The 26177-nt window shown below is 50.7% G+C and overlaps 1 protein-coding gene across 1 annotated transcript in view; it reads right to left on the reverse strand.

Moving 5' to 3' along the window:
* The window catches only part of CSMD2 (CUB and Sushi multiple domains 2), a 301013-nt gene that overhangs the window by 101488 nt on the left and 173348 nt on the right, over positions 1–26177 (reverse strand). Inside the window, exons 15-22 of the mRNA XM_080381216.1 lie at positions 18720–19046; positions 16319–16513; positions 13566–13704; positions 12684–12871; positions 12131–12319; positions 11767–11883; positions 5683–5898; positions 3205–3393 (exon numbers count right to left, since the gene is read on the reverse strand). Coding sequence (XP_080237342.1) covers positions 3205–3393; positions 5683–5898; positions 11767–11883; positions 12131–12319; positions 12684–12871; positions 13566–13704; positions 16319–16513; positions 18720–19046 — 1560 coding nt within the window. The remainder of the gene's footprint in view (positions 1–3204; positions 3394–5682; positions 5899–11766; positions 11884–12130; positions 12320–12683; positions 12872–13565; positions 13705–16318; positions 16514–18719; positions 19047–26177) is intronic.

Below are 26177 nucleotides of genomic sequence, written 5' to 3' on the forward strand. Positions count from 1 at the left end.
TGCGTAGTGTGAACAACATTTGATTTTGAGCCAAATTCGAAGTTAGAAAATTTGCGTGGCTCAAAACTTGGCAGAACGATCCTCTTTAGAGAAGGAAAAGGATGGCAGCTTCAGAGGTTCAACCTGCCTTGGATGTCAGGAGATCACAGTTTAATGCTTCCAGAAAACAGCAACACCCATCCCTCGCCTCTGTGGTTTATGCATTTTAATTGCAAGCTTTTAAGGACACAATCTCTCTCTCGTACGAACATGCCACAGTGAGTAGAAGACTCACTTCTGCTTAGTGGAAGAGGACGGCTACAGGCACGTCTTCTCTACGCAAAGTGGTGAGCAGACAGCCAAGCACATCTGGGTGCAAGAAGCAGGGCTGCCGTGACAGCGCCGAGCTGACGGCACGACGGCAAACGGAGCTCTCGCCTGCTGGCATCACGGGGAAGAAGCAAAAGTCCACAAGGCCCACGCACAGCTTGAGGGCTCCCCTGCAAAATGGCATCCAAGGGATGTCCCAGGAGGAGGAGGAGGAGGAGGAGGAGGAAGCTGCTGCCTTGCCGAGTGCCCGATGTCAGCCGGCACCACCGCGGCCGGTTTGCTACACGCCTACGCAACAGGTGTACATCTGCCTTGCAACCAGCACGGGCTCAGGACTTTGGGTTTCTCCCTGATTAGCTCCCAGAGGAGCAAACCCCGAGTCGGTACTTCTCAGCCTATTTACCCTGAAAGAACTTCAGCTGTAGAACACGGGCTCCCTGTCCCTTGGAGTCGCGGTGCTTTGCACGCACAGCTGGGGAGTGTCACTCCGACTTGCCCTGACAACAGCCCTCCCGAGCAGCTGGCTCTGCGCGCCTCCACCAGTCCTGCGCAGCACACAAAGCTGCTGGAGCCAAGGGGAACCATCACGGTGCACGTGCAGCTTTCTGCACTGACCGCCACCGCTGCTGAGCCCGCAACAGAGCACGAGGGTTAAGTAAGGAAGCAGCAGCAGATACCCCGAGAGGAGGTCTTTTGCAGGTGACCTCCTCCCAGCAGATACACCAAGAGGAGGTCTTTTGGAGGTGACCTTCTCCCAGCAGATAGCCCAAGAGGTCTTTTGGAGGTGACCTTCTCCCAGCAGATACCCCGAGAGGAGGTCCTTTGGAGGTGACCTTCTCCCAGCAGATACCCCGAGAGGAGGTCCTTTGGAGGTGACCTCCTCCCAGCAGATACACCAAGAGGAGGTCTTTTGGGGGTGACCTTCTCCCAGCAGATACACCAAGAGGAGGTCTTTTGGAGGTGACCTTCTCCCAGCAGATAGCCCAAGAGGTCTTTTGGAGGTGACCTTCTCCCAGCAGATACCCCCAGAGGAGGTCCTTTGGGAGGTGACCTTCTCCCAGCAGATAACCCGAAAGCAGGTCCTTTGGAGGTGACTTTCTCCTCCTCTCTTGTAGCGTAGGAAAAGCAGGACGTTTGCTTTAGCACAGATCACCCAGGGATGATGCTGGATGATCACCAGACGGGCTCTGGGCTGAAGCAGCAGTCCATGGGGAGCATTCCTACCCTGGAGAGAGGGGTCGGCCAGCGGAACAAACCGCTCTCGTGTCTCTCCAGACCCACCTCTAGAAGAGGAACTGAAAACAAAGTGCCTGGGTTGTCTGCCAAACGAAACTGAATCTCCTGTGATCTAAACAGCCAGGTCTCCAGTATCTGTGGGTAGCCAGCGCGAGCGCACAGAGCTGAGCGTGCAGCAGGGACAGTGCAGACGAAGCTGTCACCCTGCCACCAGAGCTCTGTGCAAACCACCAGACGGTGAATTTGACCCATCATGATCAAACCAACCTGCCCATTCAAAGCCAGCTGCAGCACAGAGCTGGGAAATAGAAGCCAGTGCGCCCACTTAGTGATGATGTCTGAGGATCAAGTTTAAAGCCTGGTTATGATTCCTTCTGATTTCTATTCCCCTGATTAGCTTTCTCTGCAACCTGATTATTATTCATGCCCTGAAGAGGCGGCTTGTCACAGCAGGATGATGCAGCCTGTGACCTAAGCATTGAGCAGTGCTGGGAAATGCATGCAGCACAGCACGACTCAGCAGTCAAGAAAATAAACTGGCTCTTGCTGGGATGCTCTCTGCAATGGCCCTCAAAGGTCACGAACACAGAGCAGGAAAATCTACCTGGCAGGCTTTGCCAGAGTGAAAACAGGTAAGAGACCTGGTCTGCCGAATTGGAACAGATCCCTCGTGGCTCTGGGTGAGCCAGGCAGCAGCGCAGCACTGAACAGCTTCCTAATTGCTGAACTGTACCACAAAAAACCACATTACAGCTTTCTGCAAAGGCCTGAAGCATCCTTCTTCCTTTCTGCTTCCTTCCCGTAGCACGTTGCCACTTGTGAGGTTTTAGGCTGACCATAAGGCTTGGAGGGTGCTGGGCAAGGGGGTGCTGGGCAGGGAGGGTGCGGGGCAAGGGGGGTGCTGGGCAGCCCTGGCCACACCAGGGTGTCCGTGGCCCTGCTGCATCAGGGACGACAGCCAGAAACCAGCTCGGTGCTACAGACGAACTCTTCCCCTCCTCTGGCCTTAGATTTATTTATTGGTATAAGTAATGGCCGGAGGCATTGCAAAAAGGACTTGCCATAGCTAGGAGGAGAGGAAGCGAAAGGTGGAATGTGCGAGAAACCTCTGGAGGACACGGGAAAGGTCAAAGCTGGGGGTGTGTGTCCCGGACACATCCATACTAGCGTGGAATTTGTGTTGCTTAAGATCACCCACCCAGAAGCAGCTTTCACATGCCTGGACCACTGCACGCTACAGCACGGATCCGAAGGGAGGATGGCCTTAACCCCCCCCCCCATTTTACAGAAACTGTCCCCAAAGGGATGACAGCTCTCCCATGGCTCGCGATGCGTTCGCTTGTACAGTCACTGGGGCTGGAGTGAGCGCTGCGGGTGGGCTGCAGGGGGGCTTCTGCCGGTGTGTGTGATCTCATCTGCGCTGCACCTTGGTGTGCTCCAGCTTGGGAGAGGACCGCAGCTCTTCTGCCCACCCCTCCCCTCCCCACACACAGCAGCAGGGCTGAAAAGCTCATTCCAGCTCCCTCTCCCCCCACCCCTGCCCCAACCACCCCGTGAGCTGAAAGATGCCGTCCTGGGGGATGCCGCCCATCCCTGCCCACCGACACCATCCAGCAGAGGGTAACCAGCCAAGCAAAATGAAAGCACATGACCACCTACCAACACACCTTGGCAGAGGCGAACTCCACACACGCCGTCTCCCCCCGAGGCAGGTGATGCGGGATGCGCCCTCCAGCCGGTAGCCCGGGAAGCAGGAAAAAGTGAGGACATCCCCCACGCCGAACTGCAGCCCCTTTCTGATGCTGTAGGCTGGGACCTCCGGCTCGTCACAGGGCTCCAAATCGTATTCTACAGGGGACAAACGGACATTTACGGGATGGCGGGGTGACACCTCATGGCCCGTTCTCCGCGGTGAGGGTAGGTACCCCAGCCCCTGAGCATGAGGATGAGGAGGGAGCTCTACATTTTGACCCAGCCGTGGTGAAGCTCTGCAAAGCAAGCATCCATGCAAGATGTACATCCCATCTGAGCTACCAAGACCAACTCGGGCTTCACGCCCAGTACACAACCCCCCAGGGCGTCACCAGGATCCTGATTTACACCAACTCAAAGCACAACAGGTCTCGTTCGCTGCCACCGTTGTCAGGCAAACATGAAAATGACATCAGTAGTGACAAAACACAATGGAAATTTGTCATTCTCCCTCTGGTTTAGTCAAATGAAGATGAATTGATCCGGATGGGATTTCTGCTGCCTCTACATTACTAATCCTGAAAATGAATGAACGCCGCATCTTGCTTGGGGAACGCAAGAGAACACTTAAGCCGTTGCTAAATGAAAGGTCATGTAGCATTCTGGCTAGTAGCCAAATGCACGTCTTCGACCACGACACAGTTTGAAGGAAACCTCTTTTGAGGGTTCCTTTTGAAAAATAACTGACCCACAAAGTACGAAGTATCTAACACAGATCATCTAGAAGAAGCTAAACCCACAACTGACTCCCATTTTCATCTTCCAAGATAGGAAAGAAGTCTCCAACTACATTGAAAATAACAGTTATACTCAGAAGCAGTCTTTTTAACGGCATAAAGCTATTTTTCCCCTCATCAAAACAAAAGTTAATTGGAAACTTTCAGACTGGTTTCAGATGTGAATCCTCAACTTCAGAGGCCAGAACAAAGGCACTGGAAACCCGTTCTCAGCGCGGCAGGTTTTTATCTGCGTCTATGGCAATAGCTCTGTCAAAGACAGACCGTATCAGCATCAAGCTCCGCAACGATAACGGTCATTTCTCTTCCACGCCAGCAAACCGAATTTGCAGCTGCTGCCCTCAGACTAAAAGGTACGCTGAGATACAGAAAAGAACAGCACCAACACAATAAGCTTCTGGTTGTAAAACTGATTGTTTTACGGAGCGGCTTGTCGGGGCGCTCAGGCAGTAAAGATTACATTTTCTGAAATGTGCGCGCCGGCAAGCACCTCGGCAGCCATCTGCAGGACTTTGGGTTAAAGGACAGAGTTAAACACCTCGTGCACTTCCACCAGAGCTCCCCCACGCACAGCCGTCATCTGCGGGTGTGACGACCCCCTCTGCACAGGCAGACCTGCCCCCCTTGGGCTCGCTCTCCCAGAGCATCACGCACACACCGCTTTTCATTGACAACTTCTGAAAATCCAGACTTTCATTTGAAGAAAGGAACATTCTGTATCATCGCCGTCGAAGACAGCAGCAGGAGTGGCTTGGCTTAGGAAGTGCAGGGCTGAACTGGTTTACTGGGTGCTCTGGGGGCAGAAGCTGTCTCGCACAGCCCAGCAGGGGTGAGAAGGGCTGCTGACCTCAGCAAAATCCTGCATCCCTGGATGCCCTGCTATGTGTGCCAGGAGGTCTGCCTCCATCTGCTGTTACAGAGGGTCCATTAGAGCTTGCCCAGCAAGAGGAATTACTGTTTCCAGCTCCCCAGCGATGCCAGTGGGATCAGGGAAACCTGGGCTAAGCCACACGAGGCACGTGTTACATCTGAAGCCAGCTGCAGAGGCTGGGTCACTTGGTGACCGCCCACGTGGAGCAACAAACTAAAGGAAAAAAGAGAGACCAGACGGACAACGGGAGTGACCAGCTCTGCCTTGCTCCTTATCCAAGAAGTCCAGATTGCTCAGCATTGCCTTCCAAAAGACCCCATCTGTCCCAGCTTCCCATGCTGGAAACGCTGTACCTACCGCAGTGATTTTCCTCTAATAAAAAGAGGAATGTAGGCATCTGGAAGAAAGAGGGACAGCATACCCCCCAAAATGTGGAGCCTTGGTCCATAAACAGAGCAGAGATGTTGATCGGGTGAGGAGGGAGAAAGCAACAAATGTGTCTGTAGTGGGATTTAATTCCAGGGGATTCAATCCAGTAATCTACTGGGGTTCAAGGCAGACAAAACGGCTAGATCTGGTGATACGGGGACTGCAGGAGAATATTTCTTGGGACATGCTGTGGTTTAATGCCAGAATAATTTACTGGGGTAACAAAAGGAGTGACCATCAGTGACCCGATCACACTCCACGGCATCAACAGAAAGTTATTCCCAAGATTTGTAGAAAAGTTGGAAAGAAAGGGAAAGAATGCAACGTTTACCCACCGCCTGTCCTTACCTGAGAAGGTGATGTTGAAACCCTCATAGGACATGGAGAAGTCTGAGATGAAGCGGATTTGAGCGGAGAAGTTTCCGAAGAGCCCTGCGCTAAGCGGGGCAGGGAGCCGGGAGCCTGTCAGCTGCTTCAGGGGCTGAGCAAAGCTGGTGTTTTCCGTGATGAGGAGGTAGTCGTGGCCATTCTCCAAGTGAAAGGTATGAAAGGTGAAGAACACACCTGCGGGGGAGGAAAAAGGGACGTCTTCAGCCCGCCGTGTCCACAGGGCACCCCTTCATCCCAGAGCCAAAGCCCCTCTCCTCTCCCTGAGAATCCCAGTATCGATTCCCTGCTTCCCAGTAAAAGGAGCCCAACTGAGAAGGAAAAGCACCCTGAAAACCACAGACCCACTGATGTTAGAAATGATAATAGTTGGAAGAAACAAAACAAGGGTACGGTACACGGCCCAGAAGAGGGAAAAGCGTTTAAGATCTTCAGCTCCTGTGCCTTTGTATCGCAGGAACAGAGGTGACACAGGCTCGCTGAAGGGACGGATCAGCAGCAGAAAGGACCGAGCCTGCCAGCGTAGAGGAGTATTTTATTTTAAAAGCGTTGACCTTTCCATAGATAGCAAAAGCAGCAAAAGCTGTAGTCGCGAGGATTTGAAAACAACAAAAACAAGTATGTTCTGGAAGGAATTCGCACCTAGGAAAACAGGGCTTAAACTAAGCATCAAGGTCAGAGAGGCTTCTCTAGGAGATGAAGCCTGTCAGCGGTGGGACTGCAGGGACCTCCTGTTCCCCCTGCCGTGGGACTGGCTGCTGGTCCCCGGTCGGGCACGGACAGCCCTGTGTCTCCCCAGCCACAGGCAGCTCGCTTCAGGTGTGTGTCCCCAGTAAGGGCCGTACCCCCCTCCCAGTACACACCACAGCACAGCCAGCAGCACTCCAGCACCCAGCCCTGCCCTGTGCTCCTGCTGTCCCTTCCCTGCTCGTGACCCACCCCCAGGACCTGCTGCCCCACCCCACCCCCCCAGGCACGCGGTGGGATGCGCGTGTGCAGCCACGTGCCAGGCACGCAGGGTCAGGGTGCTCAGCGCAGGGTCAGGGTGCTCAGCGCAGGGTCAGGGTGCTCAGCCCAGCTCCCGCCAGCTCGAATGGACCCCAGAAGCGAAGAGGATCCTACACTCCATATTGTGCCACCAAAAATAAAAACCACAACAGATCCACCCACAGAAAGAAGAGACAAATACAGGGAAACCCGTTTGTCCCTTCTTCCAAATTCAATTTCAACAATTTGAAACATTCCGGTGAGAAGGCTGTGACCTTGCTGCATTTGTAAACGAACAAGAAAGGAGTAAAGGATTACTTAAAGTATCCTTCACACCTACCAACACAAAACAGTAAGTACTTCAGGGTTTTGCAAAAGCCTCTAGCTAGGTGATTTTTCATGCTGGAATTCAAATGCAATTAGAAGCACTTACTCTCCGGAAAATAATTCCATCTTTGAAAAACAAAAAATGGCAGCGACAGCTTTCAGGCTGCAAAGCAAGGCAGGATCTTCTATCAGAACCCCTGTCACATTATCGTCACACGAAGTTAACAAGCTAAAGCGATGCCTAGCAATAAAAAAGCCTCTTTGCATTTATATGGCTTCTTCCATCCGAAGATCTTCCGAGCACCGAAGGGCAGACCCCCAGCCCCAGCTCATGCTGATTCGGGCTTTACGCTCCTCGTAACCCCGCTGAACTCGACAGGGCTATTTGCAGAGGAACAGGCTCCTCCGGGCAAGCACAAGAGCTGTAATCTGCCCCTCGTTAGTCACAGCTACGTCCCTACCTCCTCGCACGCCCCAGGAGCGGCCAGTGGCACGACCAGGTTATCTCATTTAAGCCACCGATTAGCACCACAGAGACAGCCAGCCCGGCGAGACCCCAGGGCTGCCCTGCTCCGCATCCCATCTCTGCCAAAGCACAGCATCAGCTGCTTCAAAAGCAAGCCCAGGAAATCTGTAAATAAGGATCAGAGGAATAATCTCCTCCTTGCTCCCCATTCCCCATTAATTTCTGGGGATCAGGATGAGACCAACCTAGAGATTGATTAAAGCTCTGGAGCATGAGATTTAATATCCATCCCAACAGGTTTTTGTCAGCATCAAATTATAACTCTGAATATTCCATTTATCCTTATGTCTATTCAATTTCTTTTTGAAGGTTTACTGGTCACAAGCAAGTAGTTCCCTTCCAAGAAATGAAGGTCAGAGAGGCTGGGAACCAACACTAAGCCGTTCCCACAGGGATCACTGGACTGGGAAGAAGCAGGGCACACAGTGGCATCTCAGCTGCCCTCCTCCCTCCTCATCTTCATCCCCTCACAGCAGCTCATTTCATTGTGCCGAGCCCCCGCGTCCCGGGCAGAACTGTTTGGGTGACCCACCGCTCAGCGATGACCGAGAGCAGTCTCGACTTTGACAATTCCCTCCTTACATCTAGATAAATACTACACGGAGCTTGGCAGAGAACGTTTAGCTCCGCTCTTCCCCCCGCAAAACTCCACCGAGGCAGGAAACCCAACGGTTTCCCAACGTTTATTATTCTTACCAACAGTACAGTCAATTGAAAATAGATATCGCCTGTTTTGTCCTGAAAACTTGGGGAGATGCAACGAATGCAAAATGCCTTAAGCGTTCCCTGGTTATCAGCCGACAGCAGATTTATACCCTCGGTTTTACAAAACCTGATCCAAGCAACAGCAACGCTATCACTCGCCCGAAATCGGCACGCCGCCAGAGGAACACTATCCAGTTCCCAGATCCGGCAGGACAGCCCCCAGCTCCAGGATTTTTAGGATAACAACTCCCATCCCAAGGCACGAGGTCTCTCCAGCAGCAGAGCTGGTTAAGGGCTGTGTACCTGGAGCCATAACGGCAAATTATAAACTCATTTTAAAGGATTTGTGACTCTGATTAAACCTTTGCTGTGGTCTGAAATTTACAGTGGCACAAAATGTCTCTGCAAATGCAGGGTTGGGGTTTTTTTTCCCCATTCTCTCTGAAAGAAACAGCCAAACAAATTATAGGGAAAAGAAATCACTTTGAAGTCCTTAGATTAAAAATAATAGTCTCTCTTTAAGTGCTTAAATACCTTTAAAATTAAGCTGCTTTTAAACTCAAATTGTACAGCTCGCGAGTCCATAAAGTAAATCAGTGTCTGCAGTCACATAAAAATAACTATTATAACAACCAACTTGTTTCAATTAGGGGACTCGTGTGCTGGCCACGCGTGAGATGTTCATAAAGATCTGGGAGTGAATAACTTGGAGAGTGGGTTTTATGATGCCGAGCTTTCCTGCTCCGCCACCGGCTCGGGGGAACAGCCCGGGGGGCTGGGGGCAGGGAACAGCCCGGGGGGCTGGGGGCACCAGCCCTGCTCTGTTCTGGTTTATGGGAACCCAAAGATTTCCCAGTCCTGGGGCAGCGCCACGAGCCCGGCGTTGGTAAAGGCGTGGGAAACGTCAAACCAGAACAAGGAAAATTGGGTACAATGGGGAACGTTAGGTCGTGTAAATACATCCCCTTCTCACAGCAGTATTGCTACAGCTGCCGGGTTTAGCAAGCACCAAATTTACCGGGTGATCACGGATGCACGCGGTGGTCCCCAGGAACAGGGAGCCGAAGGGCAAGGACACAGCAGAGGGGGGCGGCTCCGCACTGCATGTGCGCTGCTGATGCCATTACCCCAAACGGGCTTTGGTTACTCCTATTTTTTAAAAAATCCTGTTCTGTTCTCCCAGGACTAAATTGATTCCATTTTAGTGGCTACTGCTCTGCCTCAGGATCACACTGTTCCGCTGCTCTTTGCTGAAGAATGAGAAGAAACGTTGCAGGAATGCTGAAAAGAGCTGGGAGTAGCTTGCTGCAAGGCACAGCGGTTTCACACAGCGACAGCCGGGGAAGTCAATCACCGAGACAGAACGTTGTTCCAAGAGAAAAGACGTGTAGGTACGAGTATGCACGCTCCCACCAGCACGGCCCAGCATCCAAACACATTCCAACATCTTCCAGAAAACATCAGGGAAAAAGACGTTGTTCTTTGCTCGTCTCCTTCCATCGCACCGGCAACCAGCCAACCCCCCGGACTACAGGGCTTTCCTGCCACGTGCCAGCTTGTTGTAACTACGTCCTCCATCTATCATCTCCTCTCACCCTAACCCTTACCTGGATGTGGAGGTTCCCTGCACCCTCGCAGCCCAGAAAGCCCCCCACGTGCCAGCAGGGGGGCTCTGCCACGCTGCTGCGGCTCAAGGGCACCTGCAGGGAGAGGGACCCCGCCGTGCACCGCAGCTCACTTCTAACGAGCTCCCGGAGAACAACCCTGAAGGAAGGATGCCAGCAGGGTAAGGAGAGGGAGGGATCGAATGGAACACAGTACGAACACACTCCTTTCATAAAGGGGAGAGATTCTTCTACACCAAACACTCAACTTCTTTGCTCGGAATCTCACCCTCGCCTACCCAGCACAACCTGATCGGTAAGAAGAGCCAAAGCTCTTGCCTAAGAGGCCTCCAAGTTTTCACTACAGCTAGCTGGATTTACAGAGCAGCTCACAGTTTGGTTTTCTAATCTCCATCATCTGCAGCCAAGGCCAGAATTTTGGAGAAAGCTGACAGGCTTCAGACCGCCGAAGGTAGGACCAGCTTTGCCAAGAGCCGAACACCCAGCTTGTATCAGTGTGACGGACAGTGACACGGTCCGGTCCAGGATGCTCAGATCCAGGATGCTCAGATCCAGGGCTGAATTCTTTCGATGATCCAGAACTGCATCACACTGAACGGCTGTAAGGGCTGCACTGTTCCCTGCACTACTGAATAGCCACAGCAGGATCTTTTACAGGACAGGTGACAAAAAGCCCCAACACTTACGCAGACGTATCCCTACTATTTAAAAATACCCCATGTTTTTTCAAGCCTTGCTTAGCTTGCTTAGAAGACTTTCTTCTGATGCTGGCATAAAAGCCCACAGGCCATCAGAGTTGCACTTTCTCATCTAAAAGCGTGCCTGTTTGCTGTGTGCTGCTCAGCTTGGCTACAGGATAATGCGGTGTCTCGTCGGAGAGCTGCATCCGAGGCACAGTGGATTAATGAAGAGTGGATTGCTGCTACTCAACAGAATACTTTTCACAGCATGCGATGGTTCCCTTAATGCACTGTGCAGTTCATTGACAAGTTTATTCGCTGTAATACAAATGGTATTTGCAAAATTGGCTGATGATGGCTCCAGTCGTGCTCGTATCCGCTACGACGAGACCGTTATATAAAGTTACATAAAGGATTTATACCCTTTGTGCTTACCTCAGGCAGATACAGACTGGATCAGGTGAAATTACCTCCTGCCCTCGTGCATACAACTTGCTCTCTAATTGCAAATGATACATTTGCTTCAAATTTTCCCCCAAGACACAAGGTTGGCCTGTGTGCACAGGAGATTGGGCTGAACAGGTCTGCACTTTGCCTCTGTGCTGGCGATACCCCAGGCTAGCGGGGAAACGAGAGATGAAGAAATAGGACAGAGCTGGGAACCGAGAGCCCGAGTTCTGTCCTGTGTCTGGAAATGATTAACTATGTGCTTCCACTTCGCCGTCGGTAAAATGTTACAGAGATAGTGATCCAGCACCGCAGAGAAAAATAAGGCAGAAAGTACTATCAAGTACAAAACGCTACTGCAGTGGTGTTGGTGGCAGCTCCCCTTTCCCCTGGGTGACACTAGTGGCAGTGCCAGGTACCCAACCACCTTCCCAGAGGATAACGCTTAAAGGTCTGAAACAGAAAATAACACCCAGCACAGGCTCGCAGATCTGGGGGGTGACAGGACCACCTTTCCCTCTTAATCCTCTCCACTTTAAAACGATTAAGAGATGTAACACCAAAAAACTCTCTGCATCATGTCCAGAGGCAACGTTTGGGTGGCAGCAAGGACAGCAACTGGCCAAGCACGTGGGTACCCGTCATCACGGACAGACGAGCTCCTGGTGTACACGGGGAGTGCTTGTCTCCCACTGACCACCATCCCTCAGTCCATCTCTGAACCCACTCCAAGCTAAAGGTTTCTCACCTTTCCCATGCGATGTTTCTATTGTCCACGTGCAGTTCAAGTTATTTGGATAAAAATCAGGGAAGCCTGGGGATAAGATGGTACCACTGGAACCACGAATGTAACCTCCACATAGGGCTGGGTGAGGAAATAAAAAAAAAAAAAAAAAAAAAAAAAAGAATTAGAATTAAATAATTCAAACCCTACCAGCAGCTGGAAGAACATCAGTTCTTCTGAAAGTCAAAACAAAGCCCAACCCATCAAAGCCAAACAAAATGCACAGATCAAGCGGCATCGCCAGCTTTACAACTGCAGCTTTGCTTTTGCAGCAGACGTGCAAACCAAGCGTCTGCCACCTCCTGCAGCTGCAACCTGCACTTCTCACCCTCGCAGCTGGGCAGCGGCCGGCTCCACTGGAAGTTCGGCTCGCACTCCAGGGCTTCGCTGTCACTCAGGGTGTAGCCTGAATCGCAGCTGAACGTCACCAGTGCTCCCACGTAGAAATCATTCCCATGACGCTGGCCGTTCACCGGGATGCCCGGATCCAAGCAATGGTCCGACTGGAGCTTCACAGCTGTGGCAAACAAACCCACCCGTGTCAGAGCACTGGGAGGCTGCTGCGGGTGCAGCCACGAGCCTGGGGGAAAGCTCTGCTCCCCCTCTGAGTGCAGGCAAAGCCGTACTGGTCATCCCCAAAGGCAGAGGGTGAAACGGACAGGGGGACACAACTCCGCTTCCTAAAATCAGCGATAGTCTGTAGATGCTAAAATAAAACCTAAAATCTCGATTATAACAGAGAAGGGTCGGAAACCAGAACCTGCTACTTCCCTGGCAGCAGCTTCACGCCCCCCGGTCGCTGGCAAAGGGAAGGATGAGACCCCGGAGCGAGGGCACCGCGTGCCGGAGAGCGCGTAATGACACCGGTGACTTGCACTTACTTTCATATCGGATCTGAAAGCCTATGTCCGAGTGGCTTTTGTCAGTGGTGAAGAGGAGGTAGAGGTAGTTGCTGGTGCTGATGAGGAACTGGGGCACCTGAGTCCCATCATAGACACCTATCAGCGGGGAGGAGTAAGACCGGCCATCTCGCACCTCCAGGGTGTCGTAATTCACCTCTGTCTTAAATCTGAAAGGGACGCAAGAATATGTCTGTGAAAACACAGCAGTGCTAATTCTGCTTCGTCGCGGTGCTGAGCAGGCTCTAACACCCAGGAGGCAGCACAGGCCACCGGGCAACACGCGGGTCCTGCTTCTACTGCCTGAGCATCGTACTGAGAACATGGCATCCCCCCCCCACGCGCTGCTGTTTCTTTCTGATCCTTCACCCGCTTCATCTGCTGACACCAAAAAGTCTTTGCAGCAACAAGCATCTTCCGCTGCTTGAACACTCAGCTCAGCTCTCGGACACAGCCCCAGGCTGGGGGAAAGCACAGCCCTGCTCCAACAGCCAGACCCAGGGCCAGATCCTCCCTGGCAGGCTGAGCATGGGGGAGCGCAGCCCCCCAAAACATCTCCCATGCCTGCCTAAAACAGCCCTGCTAATTAGCAGGTGTTAGTCAAGAGAAGAAGGGGAAAGAAAAAAAAAAAAAAAAAAAAGACTGTTTTCCGTGATTTCTTCTTGAATGTTAGGTGAATTGTAATGCCTTGTCAGGAGTCAATTAAAAAAAAATAAATAAACAAAAAGAAGGAGAGCTCCTCGCTGGCAAACACAACTGAGCAGCTCGTACCCTTTTCCTCCGGGGGTGGCCACAACCCAACGCTGCTGGAACCGCCGCAAACAACCCCAGACCAGAACCTTTTGAGAAGCCCAGGGTGAGCACCTGTCAAACGTGATCTTGATGGGGTAGCCCGGCTGGGCTTCTATGACCCACGCGCAGCTCAGCGAGTCCTTGTAGAAGCCAGGCCAGCCGGGGGACAGGATGGTTCCGCTGGGCGCTGTCAGGTGGCCCCCGCAGGGCGCTGGGGACAAGCAGAATGGCACAGTTCAGGCGAAGAGCATCATGGCAAGCAGCGGCACGGTGGGACATACCCCCCCCCGCCAGGCAGCACTGGCCCGCCAGGCAAGAGCTCTCATGCATTTTTGTTTCTCACGTGTTATACAGATGTGTGTAACTGTATATATACAGATTTCTAAATATATATATTTATATTTATTTACCATTCTATTTAGACAGCACTTATTCTCACCCCTAGACCTTCCTCACAGGGAAGATAAAGAGCATGGGCTTGAACCTGGCCCAGCAAAGCTGCTGTCCCCCCATGGACGAGTCAGCCCGTGGCAGAAGTCACATCATCACCGCTTCTCTATATGTATATATACAGCTGTGTATAATTCCGTATATATACAGATATACAGAACCAGATGGAAGAACAACACCAGCTGGTGAGAAATGGCCTTTTCAGCTTAAACTGAGGACGTAGCAGCCTGCTGCTGTCTCTGTGGGAGTCAGTAGCCTGACCTTGTGCAGTGGCTTTAAGGGGACAAGGTATAATAATAATTATTAGACATAAAAGCAGAGAAAACTGCAAGGTCAGTTTGCATTTCAGTAGCGGCAGGTAGCAGAAAATCTTTCATATCTGTGGTAATTGAGTCATGTCTTTTCTACCACCAGGGACATCACAAGACTATGGCGTTTATTCCACATTGTGGTCCCTTGTGCCACCAGCAGAAGCTGAAGGCATATTATTATCTTTTCTGGAAAAAGGATACTAGATCTGATGGACCAGAGGTATAAAATCCTATAAACCTAAATAACTGCAGTGTATTGTCCTCTAAAAAATGAAATTGGATGGAAAAGTGCGTCTGCTCCTGTGAGTTTGCGCTCCCCCTGCTCAGCACTTTGCAGGATTCATCACCCAGGTGCTTCTTCATGTCCTGCTAAGCCACCGGTGCGGGTCACCTACGTACGTCTGAGCCTAAACCCCCTCGCTGCTCATCTGAAGGATGCCAGATGAAAGTCAATTGATCTCAACTGGATCCAAACCAATTATTTTTGAACAAGAAGCTCCTTTCTACCCCAAAACTACAGAATTTCCTGCCAGGACTTCTATCAGTCTTTCAACTCTTCTTTTAGGTCTCCTTCTTTCCCATTAATTTTTCCAAGCACTGCACAGTACTTTAGATCTATATACTTCCTCCTTGTTTAAAAAGGCTAATTAAAACGTACACTTAACTGAGTGCATACTGAAGGGTGAGTCAAAGAAATCACCACTGTGATCACAGAGGAAAAAAGCCCAAGTTAATGGTGTAAGGTTATCAAAGCTTCCGAAGCTAAGAGTTGATTAAAAGTGTATTAGCTCATACATGTTTCCCTTCTACGCTTAAAAATACATACACTTAAAGGCTCGTGCTTGTGAAAGTAATGGAAACCTTGAATCGTCAAACCTACGGACATCTTATTGTCAGCCGCTTCCAAAAGAAAAATGATACAAGAACACTAAAAAGCCCAGCTTACTATATAAAAGTTATTGAGCACAACCGATACCTTCCTCTTCTAGTCTGAAAGACAAAGGACTAGAATGCGCGATTGCTGCTGCTCATCCACTTGAACAATGCATGACCAACTACTGACATTATTTCCCACTATTCCAGTACCATTTCTCAATGGCACAGTACTTATTATTCCAATTGCTGTAAATACCAGTGCAGGGCATTGCTTTCCTGAGAACAGAGGGCAGAGGGAGACTTTTCACTTCTAATGAGCTCCTTCTTCACTTCTTTTTTTCCACAGTAGAAGCTTTAAAGGGTTAGGAAAAAAAGCTTTGAAATCTGTGTCAAAGCCTTTCATTCAGCCCACCCCCCAGACTGCTGGGTGGGCTATCACAGCCGTCGTGGCAAAGGGATGTAAATGCCAAATTTCTGGCTCTCGACTGCCAGAGTCCATGAGACAGGACTGATGCACCACGCTGACAACGACACGCCAACGGTACGTGTACGTGTACCAACGTTTGCAGCTGCGAGTTCGCTTTTCACGGCAAAGATCTGTACCTTTTGCCTCCTTCATAATTCTACAGATTTTACATGTATCAAAAATCAGGAGAGAAGAAATATCGCCCTGTACCTTCCATCCTCTGTTCTTTAATTCCCTTTGTGACAAGAGTAGCAGGGAAGCTTTTAGTCATCAGTCAATCAAAGCCTTTTATTATTGTCATTAGAAAAAATACCTGTTGCAACCAGAACGCGGCTAATGAAAATAATCCCCAGTGTTCGTTTCACACAAAAACAGGAAACAAACCAAGATCAGTGCTCAGTGATGACTGGACTGGTACCTTCCCCTAAGCAAACTCTTCTGTGCAGATGACACCTTCCAGCGATTTGTAAAAGCCGTAATGGAGAAGCTGAGGGTAAGAACTGAAGTCCAACAGTCCTTTGGCTCTGAGCAACAAATGCCTCCGCCCATATGATGGCAAAAGGCTTCCTACAGAGCCAACGCCATACACCATCGCTACGGGTTATGTGACTGGAACCTAAACAGGACTCTCATCCTTTTTCCCAAAAGGCTGCAAACACCAGGGGCTCGCCCTCCCTCCAGGTTGCCCGTGCAGACTAGTAGGAAAGACGGTCAAACGGTACCTTCACATCTGAGCACTGCATTGTTCCAGACCACATTGCCCTCCTTCAGGATGCAGGTGATGGTTTCTGAGCCGTGGGTCCGAATGAAGCCCTCGTCGCACAGGAAGGACACCGAGCTGCCGAGCTGCAGGCTGTCCCCAAAGCGCTTCCCGTTCACCGGCACGCCAGGATCAGGGCACTCGTTATGCCTGAAGGCTAAGAAGGAACGAAAAGAGAACAGTGAGTAACTTGTTTCCCCCTCCTCTGTCCAATTCAGAATTAAGTACGCTGGACCACAAACTTGGGAATTAATATTTTCGTGGGTTTTCTGTGTAGGCAGCGCGTATTCTCGCCCCTGGACCTTCCTCACAGGGAAGACTAAACAGCCTGGGCTTGAACCTGGCCCAGCAAGGCTACTGTCCCCCACACGGACGAGCCACCTGTGGCAGAAGTCCCGTCGCCACCGCTTCTCTAAACGGCTAAGGCACCAGGTATGTGTCCCCACCACTCGGCTTCCCAGCTGGCTGAAGTCACTGAGGTTTTTCTGTTCCCTCCCCCTACTGCAAGTGCTCATTTGCAACCTGACAGAGGAATTACAGGGATTAAAAGATGAGATTAAAACCGTTTGCATCCAGGGGGTGCTGAGATGAAGCAGGAACAGGGGCCAGAAATGAGCCTGCAGAACCCAATTATCTCCTTAACCATCTCTCAAGCATGAAAACACACAAATACTCATAACGGAGGAAGATTTCTAAAGATTCCGCAGTGCATGCATCTGCATTGAGGGAACATAAATTAACCATTAATGAGACAAAATGAAAGCTTTAAGGCTCTGCAGTTAAAAGTAAGGGTCCTCTCAGCATGCTCTGTGACCGACTGCCACATAGCCCCCGACCTCGCTTGTCATCGTTCCTAGGACGAAACAAAGGACACGCAGCAATTGCCTTTCTAGGTGTTGCAAAGCCGCACATGGACTTGCAGCCCCACGGCTGTTTAAAGCCCTGCCCTTTGCCAGCAGCTAGAAACCAGGCTGGCCAACAACCAGAAAGCAAGCCTATAGCCTTAACTCCCCATTAAGTGCATAATTACGTACTGTATCTTCATCTGCTGGGAGGCGGTCTTCAGAGATGAGCAGCGTATTAATGATTAAAGCCTCCAGATTAATTACACACACACGCTTTTAGTATCTTCAATGCACCTGACCAAATTCATACGAGTTCTGGATTTCTGACAAAGCGTTGTTACTCTTAGAATATCTTGTTATGTGCACTGCTGAGGGGGAAAACACAGGCTGCATCTGTTCCTCATGCTCCGTATCCATCCCTGGCAACGCTACATCGTCTCCTCTCTCATCCCCAAACTGAAGGGAGGGATGGCAAGGTCTCCGAGAGACTCGGGAGCTCCCTTTTGGTAGTTCAAGCAGTCAGAACAGATTAACTCATGCATACGTAAAGAGCCATTTACAACAATAAAAATCTGCTTTTAAAAGTGTCTTCCTACAGGGGACGGCCGCAACTCCCAGCGCAGGTGGGTCAGGGATGGGAGCTGCGTGCTGGCGGAAAGCACCCGCGTTTCTGGATGAGGTATCTCGGTCCCGGCTACGTGATGCCACCATACCCGAGCTACTCCATCGGATGAGCCTCCAGCCTGCGGTAGTGTGGCAAGCGATTCCATAAGACCTCCAGTTTATTTTTATTTATTTAGTTAGTTTTAGTTTTAAATAGAGGATTTGCAATCATAGCTAGAAAGGCTATTAATTTAGCTGTGCCACTAAAGGCTATTACAACAAAGTCATTTATCAGTTCTGCTGAATAGGTTTAATAACGCTCTTTAGAAAATTATAGGACAATACGAGGATAAAATTACCGTAGCATTCATTTGAGATTTGAAGACTGGACTTAACGTGAAGCCCAAAAATATCTGCGGGGGTTTCAAGGCTTTCGATCGTAAGACCTTGCTACGTATTTTCCTTTATCTTGCAAGCCTTGCATGCTTTCACGTGTCCGCTAACGAAGACAGTGCTGCCTGACGAACCCAACCGTCCAAGACCTAAGAGCTCTTCCTGATGTGCACCGAGCTGTCCGCACCTCCAGAATGGGGTTAAACCCCCACCACACAGCGAGCTGCGGGCTGACGGGAGATCGGCAACCCGGGCTGCTCCGTGGACAGATAATCCAGGGCCAAACTGGTTTCCCTCACCCCCACCGGCCAACACAAACTCACAGCCAGGAAGAACCTGTGCAACCAGCTCTAAGCTCGACACCAATCCTCGATTTCCCAACTGCAAATCCAAAGCGATCCCTAATTTTCAGGCTTACTCTGGAACGGCAATGGTTTTGGCAGGATCAAGCTCTTGCCTGTTAGTCTCCAACAAGAAATCAGAGCTTGAAACGAAAAGCAGAAAGAAGGATTGGCCACTTACTGGTGAAGGTTATGTTGAAGCCCCTCTTCTCCATGGAGTGGTCGGTCTGGAACTCCAGTCTGGCTACGTGACCGCTGCTGGTCAGGGAGGAGGGGATCTGGTTTCCCGAGAAGGTCCCCAGCACTGGAGATTCAGCAGTGCCACCGTCCTTCACGGCTAGGAAATCAAACTGGGGCTCCACGTCAAAATCATTGAAAGCCAAGTGAATGCGGCTCTCGGGTTTAGCTATAATTAACCAAACGCAGTGCAAGCTGCTTCCGTATTCTTCCGGGTAATTTGGTGACAGCACAATCCCAGATGGGGTGGTGAAGTTGAAAAAGCAGGAAACTGCAATAAGAAATCACCATCAATCATGCAGCACGGTGTTCCCACAAGCTGCTCCGCCACGTTTCCCCCTCCCCCTTAGCCCCTGGGCTGGGTGATTCCTGCAAATTCCCGATGGCTTTGCTTTCAGAGACATTAAGGAAAAGAAGGGCTCAGTGCTCCATTCACTGCTAGATGTCAGTGATTTATTTCCAGGGGGAAGGAGTGACTCCAAAGCAGCCGCCAGCCCCGGCTGCTGTTGGGTTGCCATTCCCCAGCCCGGCACAGCACCTTTTCCAGCAGCACGCTCTGCGCCACGCAGCACACGTTTCTTTTACCGCGGCAAGAAAACGCCACTCAGGTAGGTGAGGATTTGGTATTTTGCAGGTGAATTCTCCTGCACCTCCCAGAGAGAAAGCCACACTAGAGCCAAATGCGTGACCGCAGCTAGCGCAGCGTAAATTTAGCATTCAACCAGTCAGGCTTTGTAGCATCATCTGCCATCGTGGCTACAAACCTGCGCATCCCACAAAACCCGCGGTAAGGAATCAACTGTGCTGTTGGCTCACGCAGACCTCGAGGCTCCTCTCCCGCTATCCGTATCCCAGCTTTTCACCCGGTCTAAAGCACCAGGTAAACTGCAGGTGCAATTCTGAGTGCAGCACGGACTTTTCAGGATTTGCTTAAGGAAAACTGCACGTCTGGCTCGCCTTGCCCTTTGCTAAATGCACTTTTCAGCCATGCTCCTCAACCGATGCAACTGCACCCAGGCAGTCCCACTGCACTTAAACTCCTTGCATTCAGACTATGCCCGTCCTATTAAGTACTTAATTTATTTGCATTAAATATTTGACCAGTACAGTCAACCCCTTTGCAAAGGAGCCGTCAGTCAATTTGCCTTTCTCTACCTCCTTGGGCAGCTGTTCAGACCTGTGCCAAACAAGCCCTGAAAAACGAAGGCTGCCGTTTGGTTTTGGTAGTGACTTTGCTGCGCTGGGTGAGGAACAGCTTCCAAGAACCTTCCCAAGCTTCCTCCAAGTGCCAGGAGCTTGGGACAACCCGGAGCAAGGGCTGGCAGGCTGGGACCTGCAGCCCAGGTGTAGGGGACGATCCCCTTCCCACTGGAAATAAATCACTGACTTCTGCTGGGCTAGCGTGTTATCAAAGAGAGGCATCAAACCGGACTGCCATTCCCATGAAAATAAGTAAAACTGGTCTTAAAATGAAGTTGAGGGGAAGAGTGCATATGAAAAAAAATATCTTTAGCTCTCCAGGGTTTTCAATATATACTGTATTTCAGCTGACAAGGTCCATTAATTTGAAAAAGCAAGGCTGTCTTTTAAGTGGTACCTACCCCATGGCTTTCACTATTTTACGTATGGATGCTTTACTCATCTTTTCCCCCACCACCCCCCTTGGTAAAATCCATTACTTGGAACATATATCTCACTAATTCCTGGGAAAAGGACTTCGCACACAGGATGAGACTGGTTTTAGTTTGGCATTTATGCAATTATTTGGTTCAATGCTCACCCTCCCTTTGTTATTTTCCCTCTGTCTTCCTTCAACACTTAATGGTTTCAGATCAAATAAGATGGACGTTGCCATGACGTTATCAAGGCTAAGAGCTACACAATCTATTTCCTGCTCTCAGCAACAAAGAGAACAGATTAAAGAGAAAACAAACTGCAAAATATCCTCAGGATTTCGGTTCTTTACTAGATGCTGAAATATCAAGGGATGCTGTCAAATAGTTCTGTCAGCATCATCTTGGTATAATCTGCCTAGAAATACTTATTGAAAATAAATGCATTCACATATAGAGAAACATCTCAGCAGTAGGAACCCCTCACAGGAGCTAGGTATCACATGAAAAATTTTAAATCTGAGGTGGCAAATTAGCATTCATACAGGACCTACAGCATCACACCGCCAGCAACAGAGAGGTGCAGTTGCTAGCGCAGCTATTACGGCACAGCACTGCTGGCTCATTTCAGGAAATAAGAACAAAGAACTTGCTGACAAATGAAAGCAAAGCAGAGTGAGGCAAGAATATAAAATTAACCTTGGCTAGATAAAACAAAATGACAGATTAAAAAGTAACAGATAAAAAAAAAAACAACACAACAACAACAAAACAACCACCCAAAGGTCTCCGCTGCAGGGAAGTAAATGACAGATTTGACTTTCCATGAAATAACAAGTGTCGCAGACGGCCAAGGTGCTGGCTGGGGGACAGAGGCCACTGTCCCACGCATCCAGATCCCATGGCCGGGGCAGGGTACCACAAATTCTGCTCGGTGCAACGGGGAGCCCGGCATCGCCTTCCAGCGCAGCACATCCAACCCAGGAAGCCACAGCTGATCCAGAAGATTCGTTAACAAGATCACGGTGTCTGTGACAGGAAGATTTTCTGTATCTTTTTAAGCAGGAGAGGTCTGTCTTCAGCATGGAAGGGGGGTTTTGGCCTGGGGCTGCACTGGCTGGCAGCGGGATCCACGTCAGCCTCTCTGCTTTCTCAGAAGGGCTTTGCCGGGCACTTGGATAAAAGCAGAAGGGGATTAAAAATATGTCACAGACAGCGAAACGCACTACCAGAACGAAGATGATGGCCCCCAAGAAAGGCAGAGGACAGCTGAGCGTCACCTGCCTCGTACTGCTTTGTGCATCCGAGACAGTCGGGGACAAAGTGTCCCCGAGGAGCCACCGGTCCCTGGAAATATGACAGACAGAGGCCAGCCCTGCCGCCGGCTGCCTGTCCGTCAGGATCGCCGAGTTAGCAACGTCTGAGGCCTTGAGCCTCAGAGACTGAAATGAATATTTATGATCAAGAAATTGAGGTGGAAATTAGTATTTATTACCGTTGTTCTTAAATGTTACGCGAGGATGTTTCATTGTGTGCACAGCACAGGTCTGAATTTATAACCCTATACTGATCTTTGTCAATAATTATTATGACCGATCAAGTACTGCAAAAGCAATAAGAAAAATCTCTGTGTTAAATACAGCAGAAAAAACCCACAACAAAACTCAGCAGAAGCAGAGCACCTACCAAAGCCGACGAGACCCACACCACTACTGAGTACAAGGTATTTACTCAAGTCATCACAAACATCGAGATTCTGCCCTCGGAGGAGTAAAATGGTGAGGAAATCGCTCTTTGCTTCTTGTCTTAGAACGTCGGGTGAGACGTACAGCCCCACGCGTGCGATGCTCGCGGCTCAGCGGAGCACGGAGGCACGCGCCCGCGGTGCAGCAGCACGGCTGCTCGCCTCTGCAGCCAGCCAGGAGCGATTTCTGCGTTTGCCTGGTAAGCCAAAGCACAACTTGCTTCTCTTCTGCCTTCAGAAGCTCCTGCCTCCTCACAGACCATCTCGCTTCTGCTGCCAGGCGTGCCCGGTGGCCCCCGCCGCTGCCTGAATCCAGGGCTGATCCCGGGGAGAGGGCACCCCTGCAAGGCACGGGAATGGGAAAGGCACCCGGTTCAGGAGCCGAAACCCAAGCACGAAACCACTGTAATAATTTCAGTCTCCATGGAAACAACAAAAAGAAAATCCTGACTTCTCGCTCAGCTTTTCGGTATCGTTCCCCACAGCCTCTCACCACTTGGGAGAGAGCTTAAAGACAGTAACAGGCTTTCTGCCCTACCTTTCCTTTTCAAAAGGATCCCTCCTCCGGGCATAGCTTGGTGTGGACTGGAAAAACAGGACCTCAGCAGGAGCCTGGTTACTAAGTGGCACGTCTCGCTCGGGGAAGTGTACAGCCCAAAGAGCTAACAGCGCTGGAAGCTCCGGGCACCGCAAAATACAAAATAAATTTTGTATTTCCCACTTTCTGTATCTGTTCTTTCCATAAACACATCTGCACCACAACACATTTTTCCTTCTTAAAACCCTGAGGCACTGGGAAGGCAAGCGGGAGGCGAGGGAAGGGCTCTAGAGCAAAGAGTAACTGGGAAAACTTTTTTTTTGTGTGTGTGTGTGTTTCAGAGCAACAAACTCTTCGGCTTGGTCTGATGGAGCAGTTGTCACCGCCAGCATGTGGCTGAGCAGGTATATTAAAAAGAAGGAAAAATAGGGAGGTTTTGGGTACCAGATCTTGAAAGAAAATATCAGCTGTGAACTTATCATAGATGGTAGAGGACCCTCCACACGACAGAGCGCTACGCCACGAAAGTGGGTTTCCCTCCTACCCACACAGAGCAGAAGCAGCGGTCGGGTCACTGGGAGGAATTTTCTTAAACTTACTGGAAGACGCTGCTCCACGCTAGGACAGTGTTGGGCTGCTTGTCTGCCAGGGTTTCTGCAGCCATCTGTCATTCCGGAGGTGCTCCAAGGCTTCTGCACGAAGACGAGCTCCTTTCTCGTGTTTATTTATTTTCAGCAGAACTCCCCCCCCTCCCTGCACTCTCCCTCGGGAATCGGTGGCAGCGTCCACAAGGCGACAGAAGCCTAATTGCTGCTTTTTGGCAAAAGCCCCAAAGTGGTGCAGTGCTCTTGTTATGTACCTTCTCCTTTCTGCTCCTCCGGGGTTTAGCCCAGCATCCTCCCTCCGCTGCAGCGCTCGGCGCCGGCTGCCAACTGCTGCAACGCATCCATCTCCTGCAGCTGGGAGCTGCTCACGCCGCCGGCCAGGACCTGCCTCTCCACACCGTCCCACGGTCTCGGCACACCGCGCGCAGGAAGGATGAGTGCCAGGGCACCCAGCGGGTGAGGCGCCCCCGAAAGGGTGTCACGGCCGGGGGGCGAGGGCAGCTGCACACTGGTGATGAAGTGCAGCAGAGGCGGCGCCAGCAGGTTCAACCACACGCGAAGCGAAGCTCGGGGGGAGCAAGAGAAAGAGCCTGAGGGATAAACTTGCCACACATCAACTCCACCTGCAAACTGGAAATGTCCCATTGCAGCTTTCTCGAACCCCAACCCCACACGTAAAGCGTTCAGGTACGACAAGGCAGGGGCGAGGGGACTCCTCTGCAGAGCAGATGGAAGGTGGCAACGGAACATACACCACATTCCCGTTTTCTGGATACAGAAAGGGGACAGGGACGACCTCCTCACCTGATAAAACCAGTGAGCATCATTTCAGATTCAGATTCATGTAAAGAGAAGCGACCCGCCACGCTGAGCGATTGCTGTCAGGAACGGGGACAGATGCCTTGGCAGAGGACAGCTCGTTTATAGCAGCATGAAACCCTATCAGGGTAACAGTTCGACTGATTCAAGCACGAAAATAACAAGCACGGAGAGAACCCAACGCACAGCATCCCACCGAGGAGCGCTGAGAGCAGCTCTGGTGAGCCGCCTGCGCTGCCACGGGGCCCAGCACCCCCCCGGGTCCCCCCCCCAGCTCTGCTCCCTCTGCAGCAGAAGCATCCCTGCGGAGCACGTGAGAGCTGCCCACATCTGCTGGATCACCCACCCCCCTCACCCCACCCCTGCAACCTCCCCGCTGACCCAGGTGGTCCGCAGCGGACCCCCGAGCCCCTAACAACCTGTTGGAAACCAGGAGAACACATGGAGCAGCAGCTCGCAGGAGGAGACTTCCTTCTGGCTTTACGACTGCTAAAAAGAACTCACTGGAGAAGTAACACCGAGGAGCAAACAGGCTCTGGTTTGATCCAGGGGGATGTCAGTTTTCCTCAGATGGAGACCCCGAGGGAAGCTCGGCGTTGTGGCGCGCTGGAAGGCGCGCAGCTCATTTGCAACAGCTCTCAAGGAGGAGCAGAAGGGACCGGTTAAGCAGCCCTCTTATAAAGTCACAGAGAGGGACACGGAAAACTTTCGTCTGGGTTCCACCAAAACAATGCCTGGGTAGTTCACGGGGGACAATTAAAACCCCATTCATTGTCATTAAGAAGGTGCTTAAGTGCATTCCTGCCCAGCACAGCACTTCAGCATCCACGTCTACTTAAGCAAACATTTACATCGCGGCGCCTTCATAAACTGCAATGCGGAACAGGGGCTTCGAGAGAAAGCGCCCTGCTTAAAATTAAGAAGGGAATGGTCTTACATGGCTGCAACCACGAAACAAGGTTGTTAACAAAAGCTACAAATCCCACATGCATACAGAGATCACTGTAATCCCGCCTTCATTTAATTTGCTTCCCTTCCTGCCAGGGACAGACTGGATCCCGGCGGCGCAGGGGACCGGGCTGAAGATAAGGAGCATTTCACCGCCGATGTGCTGCTCTGAAGCCAACCCCGATCAAGGGCCAGCACAAGGTGGTAAAGGGTCCTGAAGGACACCCATCTGTTGCACAAATGCAGCAACCATCCAAGCCCCGGGATGTGGCTCCCCGGGCAGCCAGCCCGTTTCTCGGCAGCTTCCAGCCGCACGAACCCGGGATGCGACCGGCTGCTTGGCGGAGGTCAGAGCGGACACGTTTGGGTAGGTGAAGGTTAGCGACCAGTGCCCTCTCCCAGCTCGTCTGGCAGCGATAATTACCGTCTCTCTCTGCCATTAGATCAGGAAATTGTATCAGGGTGCTTCATAAAAGCATCAATCAAACGATAACCCCCCCCACATGGCAAAATAGCTTGGAAATAAAAATTAATAGAATCCCTACGTTTCTTCCAAAATCCACTAAAAGCAACTGCATCTACCAGCAGATAAACAAGTCCAATATTAGCTAGAAAACCTGTTTACAGCAGGAGGGAGAAACATTTTGTGAGTTAACATCAACTGTTCCATCAGCAGTGCAAAAAGGAAGAGGAATTAAGAATAAAAGAAATAATATGAAGAGCACACAAAGGACCAGGTTTCATCAGAAGAGCGAGAGCCAATGCTACAGTTCTAAAGTAAAAAAAAACCCCTCCCTTATAATGACAGAAGTATCAACTGCTTTAAGGAAATCTTTCTGGAATTTCTGATTAAAGAATTATTGGACAATAAAGAATCATTCCAATCATCTTAACCATCTGCCTCCTTAATACAGATGATAAAACAATTCCTGGTTCCTACAGATCTCCATAAAGGAGTATCCAAACTAAATTTATGAATGTTTAGGTATGGAGAATCCATCACTGCCTTCAGTCGGCTGCTCCAAGGGTCAACTACTCTCTCTGTTAAAAAGCTATTATTTTTAAAAAGGCAAACGATGCTTTTCTCATTGCTAAATTAAGAGACACACTTTTATCAAAATTACTCTTTGTAGGG

The sequence above is a fragment of the Falco punctatus genome (genome assembly GCF_963210335.1).
Source record: "Falco punctatus genome assembly, chromosome: 3".
Lineage (NCBI taxonomy): Eukaryota > Metazoa > Chordata > Aves > Falconiformes > Falconidae > Falco > Falco punctatus.